Source organism: Suncus etruscus, chromosome 15 (genome assembly GCF_024139225.1).
Source record: "Suncus etruscus isolate mSunEtr1 chromosome 15, mSunEtr1.pri.cur, whole genome shotgun sequence".
In the NCBI taxonomy this organism is placed as follows: domain Eukaryota; kingdom Metazoa; phylum Chordata; class Mammalia; order Eulipotyphla; family Soricidae; genus Suncus; species Suncus etruscus.
In genome coordinates, this window is record NC_064862.1 from 79,240,258 (window position 1) to 79,258,085 (window position 17,828).

At 53.7% G+C, this 17,828-nt stretch overlaps 2 protein-coding genes across 2 annotated transcripts in view; both read left to right on the forward strand.

Moving 5' to 3' along the window:
* The first annotated feature begins 6,517 nt into the window (after positions 1-6,517).
* On the forward strand, positions 6,518-11,794 carry ZFAND2A (zinc finger AN1-type containing 2A). The gene is made up of 7 exons (XM_049788708.1): positions 6,518-6,656; positions 7,862-7,923; positions 8,146-8,240; positions 9,310-9,441; positions 10,897-11,048; positions 11,400-11,468; positions 11,702-11,794. Exons 2-7 carry the CDS (start codon positions 7,869-7,871, stop codon positions 11,718-11,720), a joined length of 522 nt encoding a protein of 173 aa, XP_049644665.1. The 5' UTR covers positions 6,518-6,656; positions 7,862-7,868; the 3' UTR covers positions 11,721-11,794.
* A 2,794-nt stretch (positions 11,795-14,588) lies between these two features.
* C15H7orf50 (chromosome 15 C7orf50 homolog) overlaps positions 14,589-17,828 on the forward strand; it is a 35,249-nt gene continuing 32,009 nt past the window's right edge. Inside the window, exons 1-2 of the mRNA XM_049788707.1 lie at positions 14,589-14,632; positions 17,574-17,661. Of these exons, the coding sequence (XP_049644664.1) occupies positions 17,575-17,661 (87 nt within the window). The 5' untranslated portion in view covers positions 14,589-14,632; position 17,574. The remainder of the gene's footprint in view (positions 14,633-17,573; positions 17,662-17,828) is intronic.

Genomic DNA, 17,828 nt, shown 5'->3' on the forward strand with positions numbered 1-17,828 from the left:
CAGATTGTATTTCCCATTTACCTTCCCCGTTCCCTCACTCTGCCCCTCACTCCATCCAGGGTCCGGAGCACCCACTTCCCCAAACTAGATGCATGGACAGGACAGACGGACGGAGCGGCCTCTTACTCGGGCGCAGTGCACCAGCCACGGGCCTGTGCCAGTTTCTGTTAAACCAACATTTCTATTAGTGGCAGTTAACAGGCATCATCTTGTTTCCAGATATTTATCCACGGACCCAGGGCTGTCTTTACATGTTTGAAGTTAGGGGGGAAAGTGAAAAGATCTAAGCAGCCATTCTAAAAATACATTAACAGTTTCCAAAATCTATATCGCCGCTTAATTAAATATGTTATCCTGTTTATAGGATCTGTGGCTAATTATTTAGAGTCATTTAATCTACTCAATTTGCACGTTAATTAAACAGCCATCGGTTTGCAGAGCACGGCCCCGGCGGCTCGGAGGGCGACAGCGCCGCCTGGCGAGGACCTGGCGTGGCGCGCGCGGGCGCGGTTCTGCGCGTGGGTCTGGAAGCGCGCGGGGCGCGGGACGCGGGGCGCTACGGGACGGTCCGGGCCTGCCCGCAGGTGCGGGCTGCTGCCCGGGGCCTGGTAGGGGAAGGTCCCCGAGGGTCGCTGAGCGGGGCGTTTGGCTAACACGGACCCCCGCTTCAGGCCCACAGTCCGCACGGCCCATCTGTCCCTCCCTGCCGCCTGCGCCCGCCTTTGTCTTGCTGCCCCGTGCGCCCCTGCGGCCCTCGTCCTTCTCCGTCTCTTCTGCCCCATTAACCCAAGGGACAAGGCCCCCATGACAAAGGCCAGGCGGAACTCCACGGCCATGAGTACCCGACGGGGCGGCCACGGGGTGCTCTAGCCCGGGGCTCCCCGACCCCGGGACATTGCCACGAGGCCCACGGGCCTGGCACTACGGGCGGAGCAGCTGCGCCGCGAGCCGAGAGCTAATCCGGCCGCCCGGGCGGGAACTCGGCCAGCAGAGCCCCGGCGGGTCGCGTCACGCGCCTGAGACAAAGAGCAAAGCCCGCTGCCCGGCAGTCTGGGCGCCCCCAGAGGAGAAACTCAAGAGACCCCACCGCACGCGGGAGCCATGACTGGGTAGACACTACCACAGGGCCTGCCCAGCAGGGATGCAAGGAGAGGCAGAAATGCAGGAGAGGCAAGAAGTGCAGGAGAGGCAGAGTGAGAAGAGGGGTGTAGGAAAGGCAGGGATGCAGAAGAGGCAGGGAGAGGAGGCAAAAGTGAGGAAAGGCAGGGTGCAGGGAAAGGCAGGGGAGAGGAGATTCAAGGATACAGATAGAAAGCCCCAGTCCAGATCCCATTTCAGCACCACGGAAGTTGCTTCCTTGTTCTTAGGCTTATGGAATCTCTTCAGGATGACATGAGACATGCTAAGACCCTCTTACGGGGGCCATGCCCTCAGATCTGGGCACAGACAGGGCATCCAGGAGCTCTGTCACTTCCTACTGGTCTGGCCATGGGACAGTTGTTTCTGCAGGAGGGTCTGGAGCCCTGAGAGGCCAGAAGAGGGGCATCATCTATGCCCTTCTGGTCACCTTTGCCACTTGGGGTTGGTGTCCTTCCTGGGAGGGCGGTTGTCCTATAGCATCTTAGGTCTACAGGGCAGAAGAGAAGACAGAGTTGGGATGTAATGATGGCCAACAGCACCACAGACCCCTAAGTGGACATTGTGTCCCCAGTATCCAGCTATCACTCATTCCAGTTCCAGAACATTCCGTCACCCCCCCCCCCACCCAAGAATCAGGTCCCATTAGCAGTCACTACCCGTCCCAGCCCCGCCTTCGCAGCCCCTGGCAACCACTAATCCACTTTCCGTCTCCATGGATTAGGCAAGGATAATTTTGCAAAAGGAAATTCTGCCAGTCTGAGGAGGGGTATCTAAGTGACGACTGCAGGGGCCCGGGGGTGCTGCGCAACTCGTTCTGGGGGACAAACAGAGGGACTATCACCCAGGTGCCAAAGGCAGGGGAAGGACTGAGCTCAGCTGGATGCCGCTTCCAAGTTCACAGTCAGCAGGAAACTCACCCCATCCCCAAATCTGTCTGTGAGTGCCTTGCTCCCCCCCACCCCCCACAAGTTGTGGTCCCAGTTCTCAGGGTTGGCCTAAACCTGTCAGTCACAGACAGCTGTCAAGGCTGTGAGCCCACTGGTGTGCAAGTGTGTGTGTGTGTGTGTGCAAGTGTGTGTGTGTGTGTGTGTGTGTGTGAGCAATATACTGTGTGAGAGGAATAGTGTGTGAGTAGCAATGTGTGGGCAAGTAATAGTGTGAGGTGAGAGAATGTGTGAGTAATAGCATTTAATAGTGTATGAGTACTGGACAAGAACTGGGTGCTAAAAGAGGATAAAGTGATATTCATGTACCACTTGATTAACAATAGTGCAAACCACAGTGTCCATAAAGGAGAGAGACAGAGAGAGAAAGAGACAGAGAGAGAGAGAGAGAGTAGTAAAATGCCTGCTTCAACAGGCAGTGGTGGAGTGGAAGGGACTGAGGACATTGGTGGGGGAAATGTGCACTGGTGAAGGGTGATAGACAATCTATAACTAAAACTCAGCCATGGAAGTACAAATAAACAAATAAAAATAGTGTATGAGTAGTAGCCGTGTGTATAATAGTGAGACTCGCATTTGTGTAGTGAGAGTAGTAGAATAGTGATTGTGTGAGAGAGTACATGTGAGTAGTAGTGTGAGTGTAAATATATGTAGGGTGTCTGTGAATGTATGAACACATGTGTGTGCCACAGTGCATTGTAGGAGTGAATGTGTGTCAATGTGTATGTGTGAAGGGAGAGGGCTGGGTTCTTGAAAGGTCTGTGCTGGACAGTGCAGGCCTCTCTGTGGCCTAACCACACTGTCCTGACTTGGCAGGGAAGAGTTTTGTCTGCTTACTAGCTGAGCATGACATGAAAAAGGAAGGACATGTTCTCTATTTTATTTTTGGTTTTTGGGCCACACCTGGTGGCGCTCAGGGGTTACTCCTGGCTCAGTGCTCAGAAATCGCCCCTGGCAGGCTCAGGGAACCATATGGGATGCCGGGAATCTAACCCAGGTCCGTCCTGGGTTGGCCACATGCAAGGCAAATATCCTACCACTGTGCTATTGCTCTGGCCCAGAGAAGGAATTTAAAAAAAAGAAAAAAAGAAAAGGGAAGGAATTCAGCCCATGGGAGGCATCACCTTTGTTTTTTGTTGTTGTTTGTTTGTTTGGTTGGTTTTTGGGTTTTGGGTCACACTTGGCAGCGCTCAGGGGTTACTCCTGGCTCTATGCTCAGAAATCGCCTCTGGCAGGCACAGGGGACCATATGGGATGCCGGGATTCAAACCACCGTCCTTCTTCATGAAAGGCAAACGCCTTACCTCCATGCTATCTCTCCAGCCCTGGAGGCATCACCTTTGAAGAGCGGTGGGGACAGGTCATGGGCGCAGTCCAGACACCTGATTTATTTCTCAGAAGAAACTGAGGCAGGTCAGGTGCACATGTACCAGATTAAGGGGGACCAGGGGCACACACACATCAGGCCCAGAGATGCGGAAGGACAGAAGCGGCCATGCTGGAAGGTCACCCACACCCAGCTGAAGGCCTGCTGCAGCTGATTCAACACTGGGCAGCTGAAGGTAGTGAAATAGACATAACTGTTTGGTTCCAGAGCCATGTTCAGTGGCCCTAACTGTGCTCAGAGCTCACTCCTGAAAATGCTGAGGACAGAAAGGTGCTCCAGTGGTCAAGAATGCTGGCTGTTTGGGGACTTCTCCTCTCTGGAAGTTTCTCCTTTCTGAAGCCTGGTGGCAGCAGGGGCAAGGAATGGACTGGGTGTGGCTGGGGTCTCCAAGGTCAGCGTGGCACATATGTGTGGAGTCCCTGGTGGCTCTCAGAGCCTTAGAGGCAAACCAAGAGCCTGTCTACTCACTGGCATGGCCCTAGCATTGGTGGGCACAGGCAGCCCCCGCCTCCAGACTGGTCTGCTTTATGGCCAGATGGATGGTGGGAGGGGACTGGGGCCCCATGAGCCCCCAACACTGGAGTTTCAGAGGGGCCCCCTGTCATGTAGGACTGTGTCTTGGGAAGTCAAGACATAGCAGGCAAGTGCTCAGCACATGAGGGGCAGAACTTGCCATCAGGGCCAAGTGCCAGCACCTTCTGCCTCATCAACACTGAGACAACCATCTGAACCATGACCAGGACCACAGCCTGACCTGGCAGGAGAAGGGCTCTTGATGCTTTGCAGTAGATCATCAATAAGGTTGGGGAGGGTATTTTCCTTGCACAAAGCTAACCTGGGTTTGATCCCTGACAGTCCATAGGGTCCCCTGAGTGTGCCCTGAGTGATTTCTGAGTGCAGAACCAAGAGTAATGCCTGAGTGCTGCTAGGTGCAGGTCAAAAACAAACAAGCAAATTCCAACAGGATCCAGAGCAATAGTGTAGCAGAAGGGCGCTGGCCTTGTACGAGGCCAACCTGGGTTTGATCCCCAGCATCTCATATTGTCCTCTGAGCCCAATTTGGGATTGTAATTCTGAGCACAGAGCCAGGAGCAGTGCCTCAGCACCACTGGCTGCAGCTTCAAAGTCAAAAGAAGGAAAAGAAATCCTGGTGATTAAAGAGGAGCCTGAGGTGCTGGCGTGATAGCACAGTAGGGCATTTGCCTTGCATGTAGCCGATTCAGGACTGATGGTGGTTTGAATCCCTGCATCCCATATGGTCCCCTGAGCCTGCCAAGAGCTATTTTTGAACACAAAGCCAAAAGTAACCCTGAGCACCGCTGGTGTGACCCCCCCCCCAAATAAAGAGTGGCCTGAAAGCAAGAGCCAGCTCATGCCCTTGCACCACCGTGGACCCAAGGCTAAGCCTCCTGGAGTATGGCGTCCCTAGCCTCCACTGCTTTATTAATTTTTTTTATCTCCGACTCTAAACTACTATTGCATTTATTAGAACAATGGGGAAGCTTATTGAGGTTGTATTTTTATTAAAATTTCTATTAACTTTTGCTATCAGTGCAGTTGTAGATTAATTAATTTTTACTACTTTCTAAAGCAAAAAATATTAGAGCTGATCCCACATTACTTCAAACGTGACAGAATCCTAGACAGAAGAGCACAGCTGAGTCCCCCCAAGGAGCCACTGCCACAGGGTGTGGTAAGGGGCCACAGGAAAGGGTGTGGGGGCGACAGGGTGGGATCTGGGTTTGAGTTCAGTGGGTTGAGCTCATACCTTGTTTGCAGGAGGCCCAGGATGCAGGTGGGCATTGCATGGTGTCCCTGAGGCACTCCTGAGCACACTAGTGTAGCAATGCCCCTGAAGTTACTCCCAAGCACACTATTGTGGTCTCAAAAACCAACAACAAACAGGTCCCGAGAGGGAGCAGAAGTGGGTGCAAAGCTGACAGGTGGTTTATCAGCAGTTTGTGAAATGTGGGTCATGAGGCCAGAGTGATAGCATAGTTATCAGGGAGAATGTTTGCCTTGCGTGTGGCCAATCCAGGTTCAATCCCCAGCACTCCAGATGGTCCCCTGGTGATACCCCCAGGAATGATCCCTGAATGCAGAGCCAGAAGTAACCCCTGAGCATTACTGAGACTGGGTGTGGTCCAAAAAATAAACACGGGGGCCGGAGAGATAGCATGAAGGTAGGGCATTTGCCTTGCATGCAGAAGGACGGTGGTTCGAATCCCAGCATCCCATATGGTCCCCCAAGTCTGCCAGGAACAATTTCTGAGCACAGAGCCAGGAGTAACCCCTGAGCTCTGCCGGGTGTGACCCAAAAACCAAAAATAAATAATAAATAGTACAAAAATTAAAATAAGGGTGCTCTCACTGTTGACTGGTTAGGGGCAGAGGTGGCAGGAAGCCTGGCTGGGGCTTGGGATAGAGGTGTAGGGACTCAGGCAGTGCTGGGAGGTGATGGGGGAATGTAAGTCTAGAAAGTGGGGAGAGCTGGGGAGGTGGGTAGGGGCGGTGGGGGGGTGGCCTGGCCAGAGAAATGAACCAGGTCAGTGGGGAGGGCTGGGCACTAGGGCAGGGGCAGTGGGAAAGACCAGAGACCTAGGCAGGGCCAATGGGCACGGTTGGGACGTTGGACAGACCAGTGGTCAGTGCTGGAACATGGCTAGCACCAAAGTACCCGATTGGCAAAGAACCCCCAACTCTAGGAGGGCACTATTTCTAAGCAGCAACGTCCCTTACGGCCGGGTCCAGGGTCAGCGACCCCCTGTGGCCGAAACGGCGCCTGCGCAGAGCAGCCTGGCCTCGGCGTGACTCAAGGGGCGGCTGGAGAGAAGTTTCCAGATGGCTCGAGAAAGGGGCGGAGGGCCGAGGGGGAGGCCGGGCCCTGGTGAGACGTGATTGGTCGGCCCGGGAGGTGTCACTCGGAGGCGCGCCGGGAAAGCCGGCCCCCGGCGAGCGGGGATTGGTTGTTCTGTGGTGACGTCACGGGTCGCGCAGGAGCGCGATTGGTCAGCCGGGTGGTGATTTCATCGGGGCGCGCCGGCGCATAAATGGCGGCCAGCGGAACTATGCAGCTTGTTTTGGACGAGCCCGGACGCCCCTCGGATGCTCTTCTCTGGCCGTCGGCCGAAGCGATAGACCCGGGTTTCCCATCGGCTCGTCTCGGAGGCTTTGACAACATTCTGGTATGGCGCTGTTGTGCAGAAACCGCGGGAACCGGGACCGGGCTGGGTCTGCCCACTTCACGTCGGACCCGTGGCCGTTTTCGGGCGGAGGAATCCGAACCGCGCGCGCCCCTGGCACAGCTTTAGACTGGGTGGAGAGGGTAGAAAAGGACGACTGGGAATGGGCGCTGTTGGCAGGCTCAGTGCGGGGACCCTCGCAGGCTTGGGACATGTGGCCAAGACGGGTCGAAGGCCCGGGATCGGATGGGCAGATGGGAACTTGAAAACCAGCATCCTGGGTTTTAGGGGATCGCGCCTCGGAGAGTGGGGCCAGCTTGCCGGAATACCCGGCAACAGCACGTCCCCGGGGTTTTTGGGTTAAGGGAGGAACGAGCGCCTTGATGGCCCACAGCAGGGACATGCATAGGGGACCTTGTAAGTTTGTAAGGTTCCCACTGGGACTTAAAAGGCTGGAGCTTGTCCCAGCCGACTCCAGGTTGATTGTCACTCAAGAATAAGTAGTAAGTAGAAGTTGTCCCTCCGGAGTCAGAGCAGCGAGGGATGGAGTTCCTTCGGGGCTGTGTAGTCAGAGAATGCGCTCTGGCCCCTGGTAATGCACTTGTTTACACAAGCATGAGCTGCACTAGATGACCTAATTTCTCCGCATCCCTGAGTTTAGTGCTGGATATGTTCAAGCAGTAATGGGGGATGCTTGCCTCCTTGCCAGAACATACCTCCGTGTCTAGCCATCTGAGGCTCCAGTTTGCCTTTAGCCTTGCAAAAGACTGGGTGGCATTTGTTGCTCTCAACACATTGCCAGGCCCTTGCATCACATCATCTAGGCTGGTTGGCTCAGCCTTGCTGTGGGTGGTCCCCTGAGTGCCTTGGGCCCCAAGAGAACCTACACTGGGGTGTGTGCTTCATAGGGATTAGTAGGGACGAGCCCTCCCCAATGAGGCTGATTCTTGGGCAGCACCTGTTCTCCACTGCTTTCTGCTTTCCTCTGTCATAGGCCAGGTTTGGTGGCAGCTGACCTGTGTGGCCCAGGCCATGTGTCCAATTCTTCCTTTGAGGCCAGGCTTGCTTTTGTGAGCTGCATGAGCAAAGCCTGGGCACAGGTTATGGAAATGTCGTGTGTGTGTGTGTGTGTGTGTGTGTGTGTGTGTGTGTTCATGTCCCCCCACCTGCATATCCTGTAGGTGACACCTCTGTTTGCCATGTTTCAGGTACCAGATGGAGTTCCCGGATCTGGGAAAGCACTGTGCGGAAGAAACATGCAAGCAGCTGGGTAAGCTCTTTAGAAGACTTGTGGGCTGCACCTGCCGAAAGGGTTGTTTGCTACTGCGGAGCCAGAGCTGAGAATTGAACCAGCTATATCTGTGTTCCCCCTGCTCCTCTGTTCCCAGTGTCCCCTATGCCTCTATGCAGATGTATCTGGTGCCGGGCACTCAATAATCTCCGGGGCCTGTTGTTTCCTGTAATATTGACTCTCTGCTCTGTGTCCTTATAGATTTTCTGCCACTGAAATGTGATGCATGTGAACAAGACTTCTGCAAAGATCACTTTGCGCGATCTGCTCACAGGTGTCCCCAGGACTTTAGAAAGGTAAGTAGTTAGCCTGGCTGCCAATGTCTGGGCTTTTGCCCCGTGCGGCTCTGCCCCATGGTATCCCTTCTCTGTACCCTGGCCCTGTGGAGTACTCAGGGTGTCTAGCTAGAAGGTCAGAGATTAAAGAGCAAGTTTCTCTTAAGGACTAAGCGCCAGAATTCAGGTTCCTTTCTGTTTAAAACACTCAGTGCTGCGTCAGAGAGGCAGCTTGACGATCAGAGCAGGGCTCTGCATGCGGAGACTAGCACAGTCCCACCTGCACAGCCCTCTGCAGGTGCACACATGCTTTAGATTCCTGACAGGAAGCAGGAAGCAGCTGTGTTTTCAAGGCAAAATAAAGCAAGGAGGAGGCTGATCAGGAAGCTCTTACCTTCTCCACTGTGAGGCCCTGGTCCCTTCTGATCCCAGAGGCACAGAAACCAGAGATGCCTTTGAGAAAGGGACTGGGGGTGGGGTGGGGTGTGAGGGTCAGTTCAGGTATTGCCTGGGAGCATATGGGCATCAGCCTTTCCCTGCACTCTGCTGCCTCCCAGTGGTCGCTGGCGGGAGCACCATGACTCAGCAGTGGGCCAGGGCTGGTGCTGAGGTCATGTCCAGCAGATTTGCTCACTCATTTCCTGTTCACTATCCCCTGGTTTCCCAGTGAGTCATGATTTCTCAGGACATGCCCCACCCTATCAGGACTGTGACTCTGTTTCTGAGAGGGGATTCAACCTGCCCTGATGCTGACTCTTTGTGGTTATGGGTCACTGTGGGGACAGTGCTAAGGCATAGTACTGAGGAGTACGTCTCTAGCCCTGTGGAGCAGAGGGTGGCCGGCAGTGGGCTTGACATGGGGAAACTGCCTCTGTTCCCTTTGGAGGGGGACTGGGACTGGACACCTCAGAGAGGCCATGTAGGCTAATCCTACACTTTATACCCACCGTTTCAAGCTCCTCCCATGCAGCCCCTTCTGGCACACTTCCTGGGGACCAATGGACAGCAAGTTAGAACCAGCACTGAGCTCAGGACTAGAAAAGGGGAAGGATGGGAAGACGGGTTGGACCATGTTTGATTCCATCTGCAGGATGTTCGGGTTCCTGTGTGCCCACTCTGCGATCAGCCCGTCCCACTGCGCAGGGGCCAGGTGGCGGATGTGGTGGTAGGCGAACACATGGACCGAGACTGCAAGTCCCTCCGTGGGAGGAAAGACGACAAGGTGAGTCCACTTCCCTCTGCACTCCCACCTTTTTCTGAGGTCCTCCCTGGGGCTGCTAGACATGGGAGGTTGGGTTGTTCTTGGAGTACAAACATGTGGGTAGCTGTTGGCACACTGCATTGGGACCCAGGCCCTGGTCCCCAGAACCCCACAGCACTGACCGTGGGACCTGCTGTGTGGGGAACATGTTCTGTCATCTCTGTCCCCAATTACACTGTAATGTCTGTCCTCCCTGGAACAGGATATAGCCCTCTAGGCTCTGGCCTCTCATAACCATTCATGGTTGATTCAGGTCCTGACTGGGTTACCAGGAGGCTGACCCACTTCTCTGCACCAGTCTCTTTGGGGAATCATGGCTGTGGGAGTTTTCTGGTGCTTGGAGTCCACCCTGGTTGACCAGCGGCTCCAGACCCAAGCCCCAAACTGCCCTGGTTGCTCTGGGGCTGCCTTTCTCTTTTCTTGTGAGGTCTAATCGGGGGTCTGGGGGCTGCTGCAGAGTAGGGTATGGAGGGACAGGGCACAGTCTCCCCTCACCACCCCATTTCCTGAGAAGCCCAGCTTCTCTTCCAACCCACCTAGTCTCTTCTCTGGCCTCCACCATGGCTGTTGACCAGTTGCTCACTTTCTGTTCAGATTCACATTTTTCTCTCGTTATGCAGTTTGTAGCCTGTGTAGACAGGCTGGGGAGGGCCAGGCTGACCCCTCCTGACTACTGTCCTCTTGGTAGTGTGCCTGATCCCTCTCTTGATGCCAAGTTCCCAGCATTAGTCACTGCCATGAGTCTCAGGGCTGTATCCCTGCTGGTTTGGCACATGGAGTGAAGAAGTGGTGGTCCTAGGTGCTATGTTTATGCTTAGGTCAGTGGTTGGTTTGTTTCTGGGTTTTCTTTTTTTCTTTTCTTTTTGCTTTTGGGTCACACCCAGCAGTGCTCAGGGGTTACTCCTGACTCTGCACTCAGAAATTGCTCCTGGAAGGCTCCCCAGACCATATGAAATACCAGGGATTGAACCCAGTTCCATTCTAGGTTGGCCATATGCAAAGCAAACACCCTGTATACCACTGTGATATCACTCTGGCCCAGGTCCATGTTCTGAGCTGTGCGTGCTATTGTATGTGCTCAGGCTCCTGTGCTAGTGTTGTGTGTGCTGTAATGTATATTGTGATGTATTATGTATTATGTGATGTATGGGTTGTGTTACATGTTTTGTTATGTGTGTGCTGTACTGTGTATTCTCTGTTGCATGCACAGTACTGTGTGTTCTTTGTTGCCTGTGTTGTGCTGCATGTTCTGTGATATATGTGTTAAGCTGTGTGTACTTAGGTTTGTATTCTGTGCTGCATATGCTTAAGCACGTATGTGGCACTTTGTCCTTGACCCTTTCTGTGGTCACCTCAGATGCCGTGACTTTTGAGTATCCTTTCACTGAGACATTGCTCATTGAGACACCTTCTCAGATCTTTAGGCACCGCTGTTCCAGAGATGGCTGCAGGAAACGGGAGATGCTGGCACTGTCATGTCACCAGTGTGCTGCCAACTTCTGTATTGCACACAGACACCCCCTGGACCACGCCTGCCCGGGCAGCCACCACCCCGTGAGCACGGCTGGGTGAGGGACTCTGGATGGTGCCTGATGGGGTGCCTATGGGACTTGCATGGCAATTGTATCTGAATTAAAGTTATAGATTCCTTTGCGCCATTGATTGGCTCTGTGCCGGTCTGGGATCCTAAGTGGGGTGGGAGGGGGGACATCTGCCCCTGACCTGGTCCTGCAACAGGGCTCTGTTCCCCGCTCCTGGGCTCTGTCAGGCCCCTTACAGAGATGTGGTGCTGGACTTGGTCCCCTACTCCCTCTGCAAAGACCTTCCTGTCCTACTGGGTCACGTTCCTGCCCTCACCGGTTCCCGTGCTTTCCCTGGTGGCAGTCCAGGTAAGGCCACTGAATAGCTCCTCTCCATAGGTGTCCGCTCACCATGACTCCCAGGCCTACTGGGGCTTCGCTCAGACATTGGCTGGCTAAGAGGCTCAGGTAGGGGCTCTGTGCATGTGGTCAACTCTCCTGCACTAGGGCTGGGGTCCCAGTTGTGTTCTGTGACCCGAGACATCTCAGGTCTATGCTGGTGGTGGCTGTAGGGGCCAGTGAGACCCAGAACTATCTTGAGAAGGTCTACTCCATCTGCCAGCATCCTGGGGAGAGTGGAGCTAACTCTAGCACACGCCCCACTCCCGCCCCGCTTTGCCCTGCCCTGCCCTGTCCTGCAGGTGGAGAGTGACCCGGTGATGGGGCTGTATGCACTTGCAGACTCTTCATGGCATGGAGCTTGGAATCAATCTCTAGATCTAAGGATACAGCAGTCCACCTCTGTTCATGGGATATTGGGCCTGGGTCTTGCTCTTGCTCCAGGACAGAGGGGCTAGCTAGCATGACAGTGTGTGTGTGGGAGGTTGCCTAGTGGAAAGAAAGGAAGAGGAGGCCTTGCCTTGGGCCCATTGCTCTCTTGACAGGAACAGGGACAGCCTTGCCCTGTCTGTGAATATCTCAGCACATCACTTCCTTCATTGCTGTCCAGCCTGATCAGACCCAGAGCTTAGCTTCATTTTTGTGACCCTAATGGGCATATCAAAGAGAGAATGCTCAGGCCCCAGGCTAGTTGGAGCCAAGTAAATTCAAGATTTTACTCAGATTTTTTTTTTGTTTTGTTTTTGTTTTTGTTTTTGGGTCGCACCCGGCGGTGCTCAGGCGTTACTCCTGGCTGTCTGCTCAGAAATAGCTCCTGGCAGGCACGGGGGACCATGTGGGACACCGGGATTCGAACCAATCACCTTTGGTCCTGGATTGGCTGCTTGCAAGGCAAACGCCGCTATGCTATCTCTCCGGGCCCGATTTTACTCAGATTTAATCCACGCAAGCAACCTAGTGCTCACCAATGATGATGCCTCAGCCTCCTCATATGCTTGTGATTGTTCACTGCCATGGGCGTTTCTAGTTGCCATGGCAAACACGGGAATACCTGAACACTGTGAGACTCTGGGGGTGCTTGTATTCTTGGAAGTCACCCCCTCCTGTGCTCCTCCTATCTGAGGTTATATTCATATTTCAGTTTTGTGCTGCTGGTCCTGTTTCTGGACCTACCTAACAGAATCCCCAAAGTCTGTCTCAGCCCTTGTCAGAAAACCACATTCAGCATTCCCTGGAAATCTGTTTTTGGTTTTGGATCACTTGTTGCTATGCTCAGGGATTTCCCGGTTGAGCATGGGAGTCCTAGATGCAGTGCTCAGAGTTTCCCTTTATTTACTTTTTGGGCACACCTAGTAATGCTAAGGGGTTACTCCTGGCTCTGCACTCAGAAATAACTCCTGGTGAAGCTTGGGGGACCATATGGGATGCCAAGGATCGAAGTGGGGTCAACCAAGCCCAGGCAAGTGCCCTCCCTGTTGTACTATTGTTCTAGCCCAGAATCTGCTTTCTTTAAGCAGAGTGCCCTGACCCGCCCCAAATCTGCTACTCCCTGCTCCCCCACCCTGGGTTTTCAGCATACCCAGGGGCCTGGTATCACCTACTCTGGGAAACAGCTATGTTAGTTCAACACTTCTGTGTCATGTGTACTTGCACCATCATTGTATGCTATTGTCTAATAAATGGGTTTTTACATTTACCTGACTGGCGTGAGTCCTTCCCACACACCTCTGGGACCAGAACCCAATGGCTTTTCAGCCCAACTTAGACACTGACATTTTCTGCCTTTCCCCTCTGCATAGCCCACAGCTATGAAAGTTTTTGTTTTTTTTTGTTTTATGTTTTTTGTTTTTTGAGTCACACCCGGCAGCGCTCAGGGGTTATTCCTGGCTCTATGCTTAGAAATCGCTCCTGACAGTCTTGGGACCATATGGGATGCCAGGATTCGAACCACTGACCTTCTGCATGCAAGGCAAACTCCTTACCTCCATGCTATCTCTCCAGCCCCAACTATGAAAGTTTTGTGTTCAGTTTCTGTCTTATGCCATTAACTGGTCCAGAGTAAAAGGGACCCTGTCAGGCTTCTCTGTGGTCCATCCCCACTGTTGGTCCCAAAGGATGTCACAGTCTAGTCACCACTTGACCATAAAACAGAAAGTTCCAAAATTATAGTTGAACAAGCGTTTTAGTAGTCCTCAATGCAGAGGCTAAAGAAAACCACTGCCCTCATTAGAGCAAGAGCAGAGGGAACTGTATCACCTTTATGTTCATGCACATTTTTTTTTTTTTTTTGGTTTTTGGGCCACATCCGGCGGTGCTCAGGGGTTACTCCTGGCCATCTGCTCAGAAATAGCTCCTGGCAGGCACGGGGGACCATATGGGACACCGGGATTCAAATCAACCTCCTTAGGTCCTGGATCGGCTGTTTGCAAGGCAAACGCCGCTGTGCTATCTCCGGGCCCCATAACTTTCTTATTTATTTTGTTTTTTGGGGGGAGGGCACAACCGGCAGTGCTCAGGGATTACTCCTGGCTCTGCGCTCAGAAATCGCTCCTGGCAGCCTCGGGGGATCATATGGGACGCCAAGGATCAAGGTATGTCGGCTGCGTGCAAGGCCAGGGCCCTCCCCTCTGTGCTATGGCTCTGGCCCTTATGCACTTTCATGCGGTAACTGAGCTCACAAGAGGGAGAGCCGTTCCAGTGATGGGAAGCAGGCCAGCAGCTGAAACCCAGAGCTGAGGCCTCGCAGCCCCCAGCCCACCACACTCCCCTAGGAGGGTCGCCCCGCCAAACGCTGGTTTCCAACCGCTGGCACTTGCAAGCAGGTAAAGCACAGCTGAGTCGTGGGACACGATCAGGTAAAACTGACACGGTGACACTAACGTGCTAACACTAACACCCGTCTGCGGGCCTCCCTGAGCTGCACGTCCCTGCCCGGCCGGATGCCTCCAAGTTCCCGTTTCTCCAAGTCCAGAATGTTCCCAGTGCACCCTACATTCCCAGCGCCGCTCTACTCCACGAGGCGCGTCGGCGTCGCGTTGCCTGGACAACTGGTGGCGACTGTCGATGACGCCATCAACCCGCGCCCGCAGTTGGGCCCGCCGCCTAGTGCCTTTTCGCTATTGGCTGGCGGGTAGACGGACATGGGCTTCGACCAATTGGCGGCGTCCGCGCGGAAGGCGGGACGTGTGAGGACCCTCGCGGCTGCCGGAAGCCGGGTTTGTGGCCGCTCTCAGGTGAGCGTCGCTTGGGCGACCCGGGGGTCTCGGATGCGGGCGCGGTTGCGGGCGCGGGCGTGGTGTGGCGTGGAGATGGCGGGACGGAGGCTGCAGTGTGGGCGGGCTCTTACTGCATGAGGCGGCTAGTTCACTTCCACGTGGAGGCACGAGCCCCGGACTTTCTTTGGGGGCCGTGGGCGCAGGGCCAGAGGGCGCCCACAGGGGGGGAGTTGGGTAGATAAATGGGAACGCCCTGAGGAGGGAGGGAGTCGGGGTAGAAGTGGGGTGTCCTGAGGGGGAATGGAGGGAGTGGGGTGTCCTGAGGAGGAGTCAGGGAGAAGTGGGGTTGTCCTTAGGAGTGCCGGGGAGAAGTGGGGGTGTCCTTAGGGAGTCGGGGAGAAGTGAGGATGTCATTAGGGGAGTCGGGGAGAAGTGGGGGTGTCTGGAGGAGGAGTCAGGAGAGTAGTAGGGGGGGGTTCTGATGGGAGTTGAAAAAGTGATGCACCCTGAGGGGGGAATCGGGGGCATTTTGAAGGGTGAGCTGATCAGAGAAGTGGGGTTTTCTTGGGTGGGGAGTTGGGTGCTCTGGGGGTTGCCTTGAGTGAGGAGGTAAGTGGAGAAGCGGAAATGTCTTGAAGGGAGTTAGGTAAATAGGGGTGTCCTGAGGGGGGAGTCGAGTGGAGAAGTGGGGGCACACTGAGAGGGGAGTTGCGTGATATGTAGGTGCCTTGAGAAAGGAGTTGGAAGGAGAAGTGGTGGCATTGAGAAGGGAGGCAGGTAGAGAATAGGGGGGCACTTTGTGGGGAGGGGGAGTTGGGTGGATAAGTGGAATGTCCTGAGCCAATGGAGCCCACAAAGCATTTAGCTTTGGGCTTGGAGGTTCGGAAGTTCGGAGAGGAGGGGATATATTGGGGTTGCTGAGCTTGCAGTGTACCCAGATGACAGTGAGGGTCTAGCCTTGGGGCAACAAGGCATCTCAGCATGTTGCACTGAGTCCAGTAGGGGGACTGTCTCCAACCATGCCTTAACGTTGTCAGAGGTAACTAGGGTACCCCCAGGAGGTGCTGGTAGGCAGAAGCAGCGGTGCCAATTTGGAGGAGGCAGCAAGAGGGAGCTGAGGGTGGGTTCAGATCTGAGTGCTACTGGAGAGCTGGGCCACCCCATCACCTCTGTTAGTCGGAAGAGAGGGCTTTCTTTTTTTTTTTGGTTTTTGGGCCACACCCGTTTGACGCTCAGGGGTTACTCCTGGCTATGTGCTCAGAAATCGCCCCTGGCTTGGGGGGACCATATGGGACGCCGGGGGATCGAACCGCGGTCCTTCCTTGGCTAGCGCTTGCAAGGCAGACACCTTACCTCCAGCGCCACCTACCCGGCCCCAGAGAGGGCTTTCTTGATGCACATGCCCAGTCAGAGTCCTGAGTCTGCCCACCATCAGCTAGTAGAGTTGGCACTCAGGAAAAAGCCACTCACCTTTTGTCAAATAGACAGTGATGAAGCTTTCTAAGGTAACTGAGCATGAATATAGACTTGACTTTTACAGTAACTGGTATGCAAATATTTGCTAAACTTACTTTTTTCCCCAACTCAGAACTGCTGGCAGCCTTGTCTTCTCAAGGCTGCTATGTCAACAGCTTCTCATTCTTTCAAGATTTCTTATCACGCTGCTAATTGAAATGTGGCACTCAGCCTGGCTCTTTTTAGATAAGACTTAATTAAAATTTGGAACTTTCTGATCACGCCACAGTAAGGCTTCCCACCTACGCAACTGTCAGAGCTGCTGTAAAACTGCCTTGTCCCTGCACAGCCAGCTCTGCACGTGCCACTCACTGCACATGGCAGTTGTTGCACATGACTGTTTCATGTGTGTCTGTCCCTATGCGTGACTCATCATGTGTGACTTTGTGTGACTTTCCTGGTTTGTGACGGTCCCTGTTACCTGACCTTGTGTGTCCCTGTCCCAGTGTGTGACTATCCTGGTGTATGTCTGACCCTGTGTGTGTGTGTGTCCTTGTGTGACTGTCCCTGTATGTCTTCGTTTCAATTTGTGACTGTCCCTATGTGTGACTATCCCTGTTTTTCATTCCTGTATGCCTATGTCCCTATTCATGCTGTCCCTGCTGTAATTGCCCTTTTTTTTTTTTTTTTTTTGTTTTGTTTTTTGGGCCACACCCGGCAGTGCTCAGGGGTTACTCCTGGCTGTCTGCTCAGAAATAGCTCCTGGCAGGCACGAGTGACCATATGGGACACTGGGATTTGAACCAACCACCTTTGGTCCTGGATCGGCTGCTTGCAAGGCAAACACCACTGTGCTATCTCTCCGGGCCCCGTAATTGCCCTTTTCATGTCTGCCCCTGCACATGGCCCTGTCCTGCATGTGTCCCTGGGTCAGTGTCCATTGCTGAGGGATAGTTTATGAGAGTGAAAGGTGGTATAGGGGCTTTAATTGGTATTTTTTTACTTCTTGTTTGTTTGTTTGTTTTTGGGTCGCACCTGGCAGCACTCAGGGGTTCCTCCTGGCTCTATGCTCAGAAATTGCTCCTGGCAGGCTCGGGGGACCATATGGGATGCCAGGATTTGAACCACTGTCCTTCTGCATGCAAGGCAAACACCTTACCTACATGCTATCTCTCTGGCCCCTTTAATTGGTATTTTATTTTTTTAATAATATCTTTATTTAAGCACCATGATCACAAACATGTCGGTAGTTAGGTCTTGTAATTGGTATTTTAAAGAATTCTTTTTCATCTCATTTAGAAACAGCAAATGAAAGTTCTTGTAAGGGGCAGAAGGTCCTTTGCTCTCACACACAGATCATGGAGGTGTGGTGCCATTCTGCAGTCTTCATGACTGTGTCAAAGACCACAGGTCTTGTGGGAAGGCATCTGCTGCTCTATCCCTACCACCCTGCACCCTGAGCTTTGGGGACCCTGGTGTTGCTCAGTGAATTCTTGTTCCACAGGATGGTGAAACACAAGAGGAAGGTGCTGGCCTCAGAGGTGATGAGTAAGAAGTTGAAGCTGCAGACAAAGGAGCCATCATCCCCAGAGGTGAGTCTGTATGTCCTGCCCCTGTGCAGAATGGACTGTAATGGGGCATCAGTTTGTCTGCCCTCTGGGTGGAGCAGACTGTTCTGGGGCATATGTCTGTCTGTCCCTGTGTGGAGTAGACTGTCCATTTGTTTGGCATGTAATGCTATTGTCCCAGACACTCACAG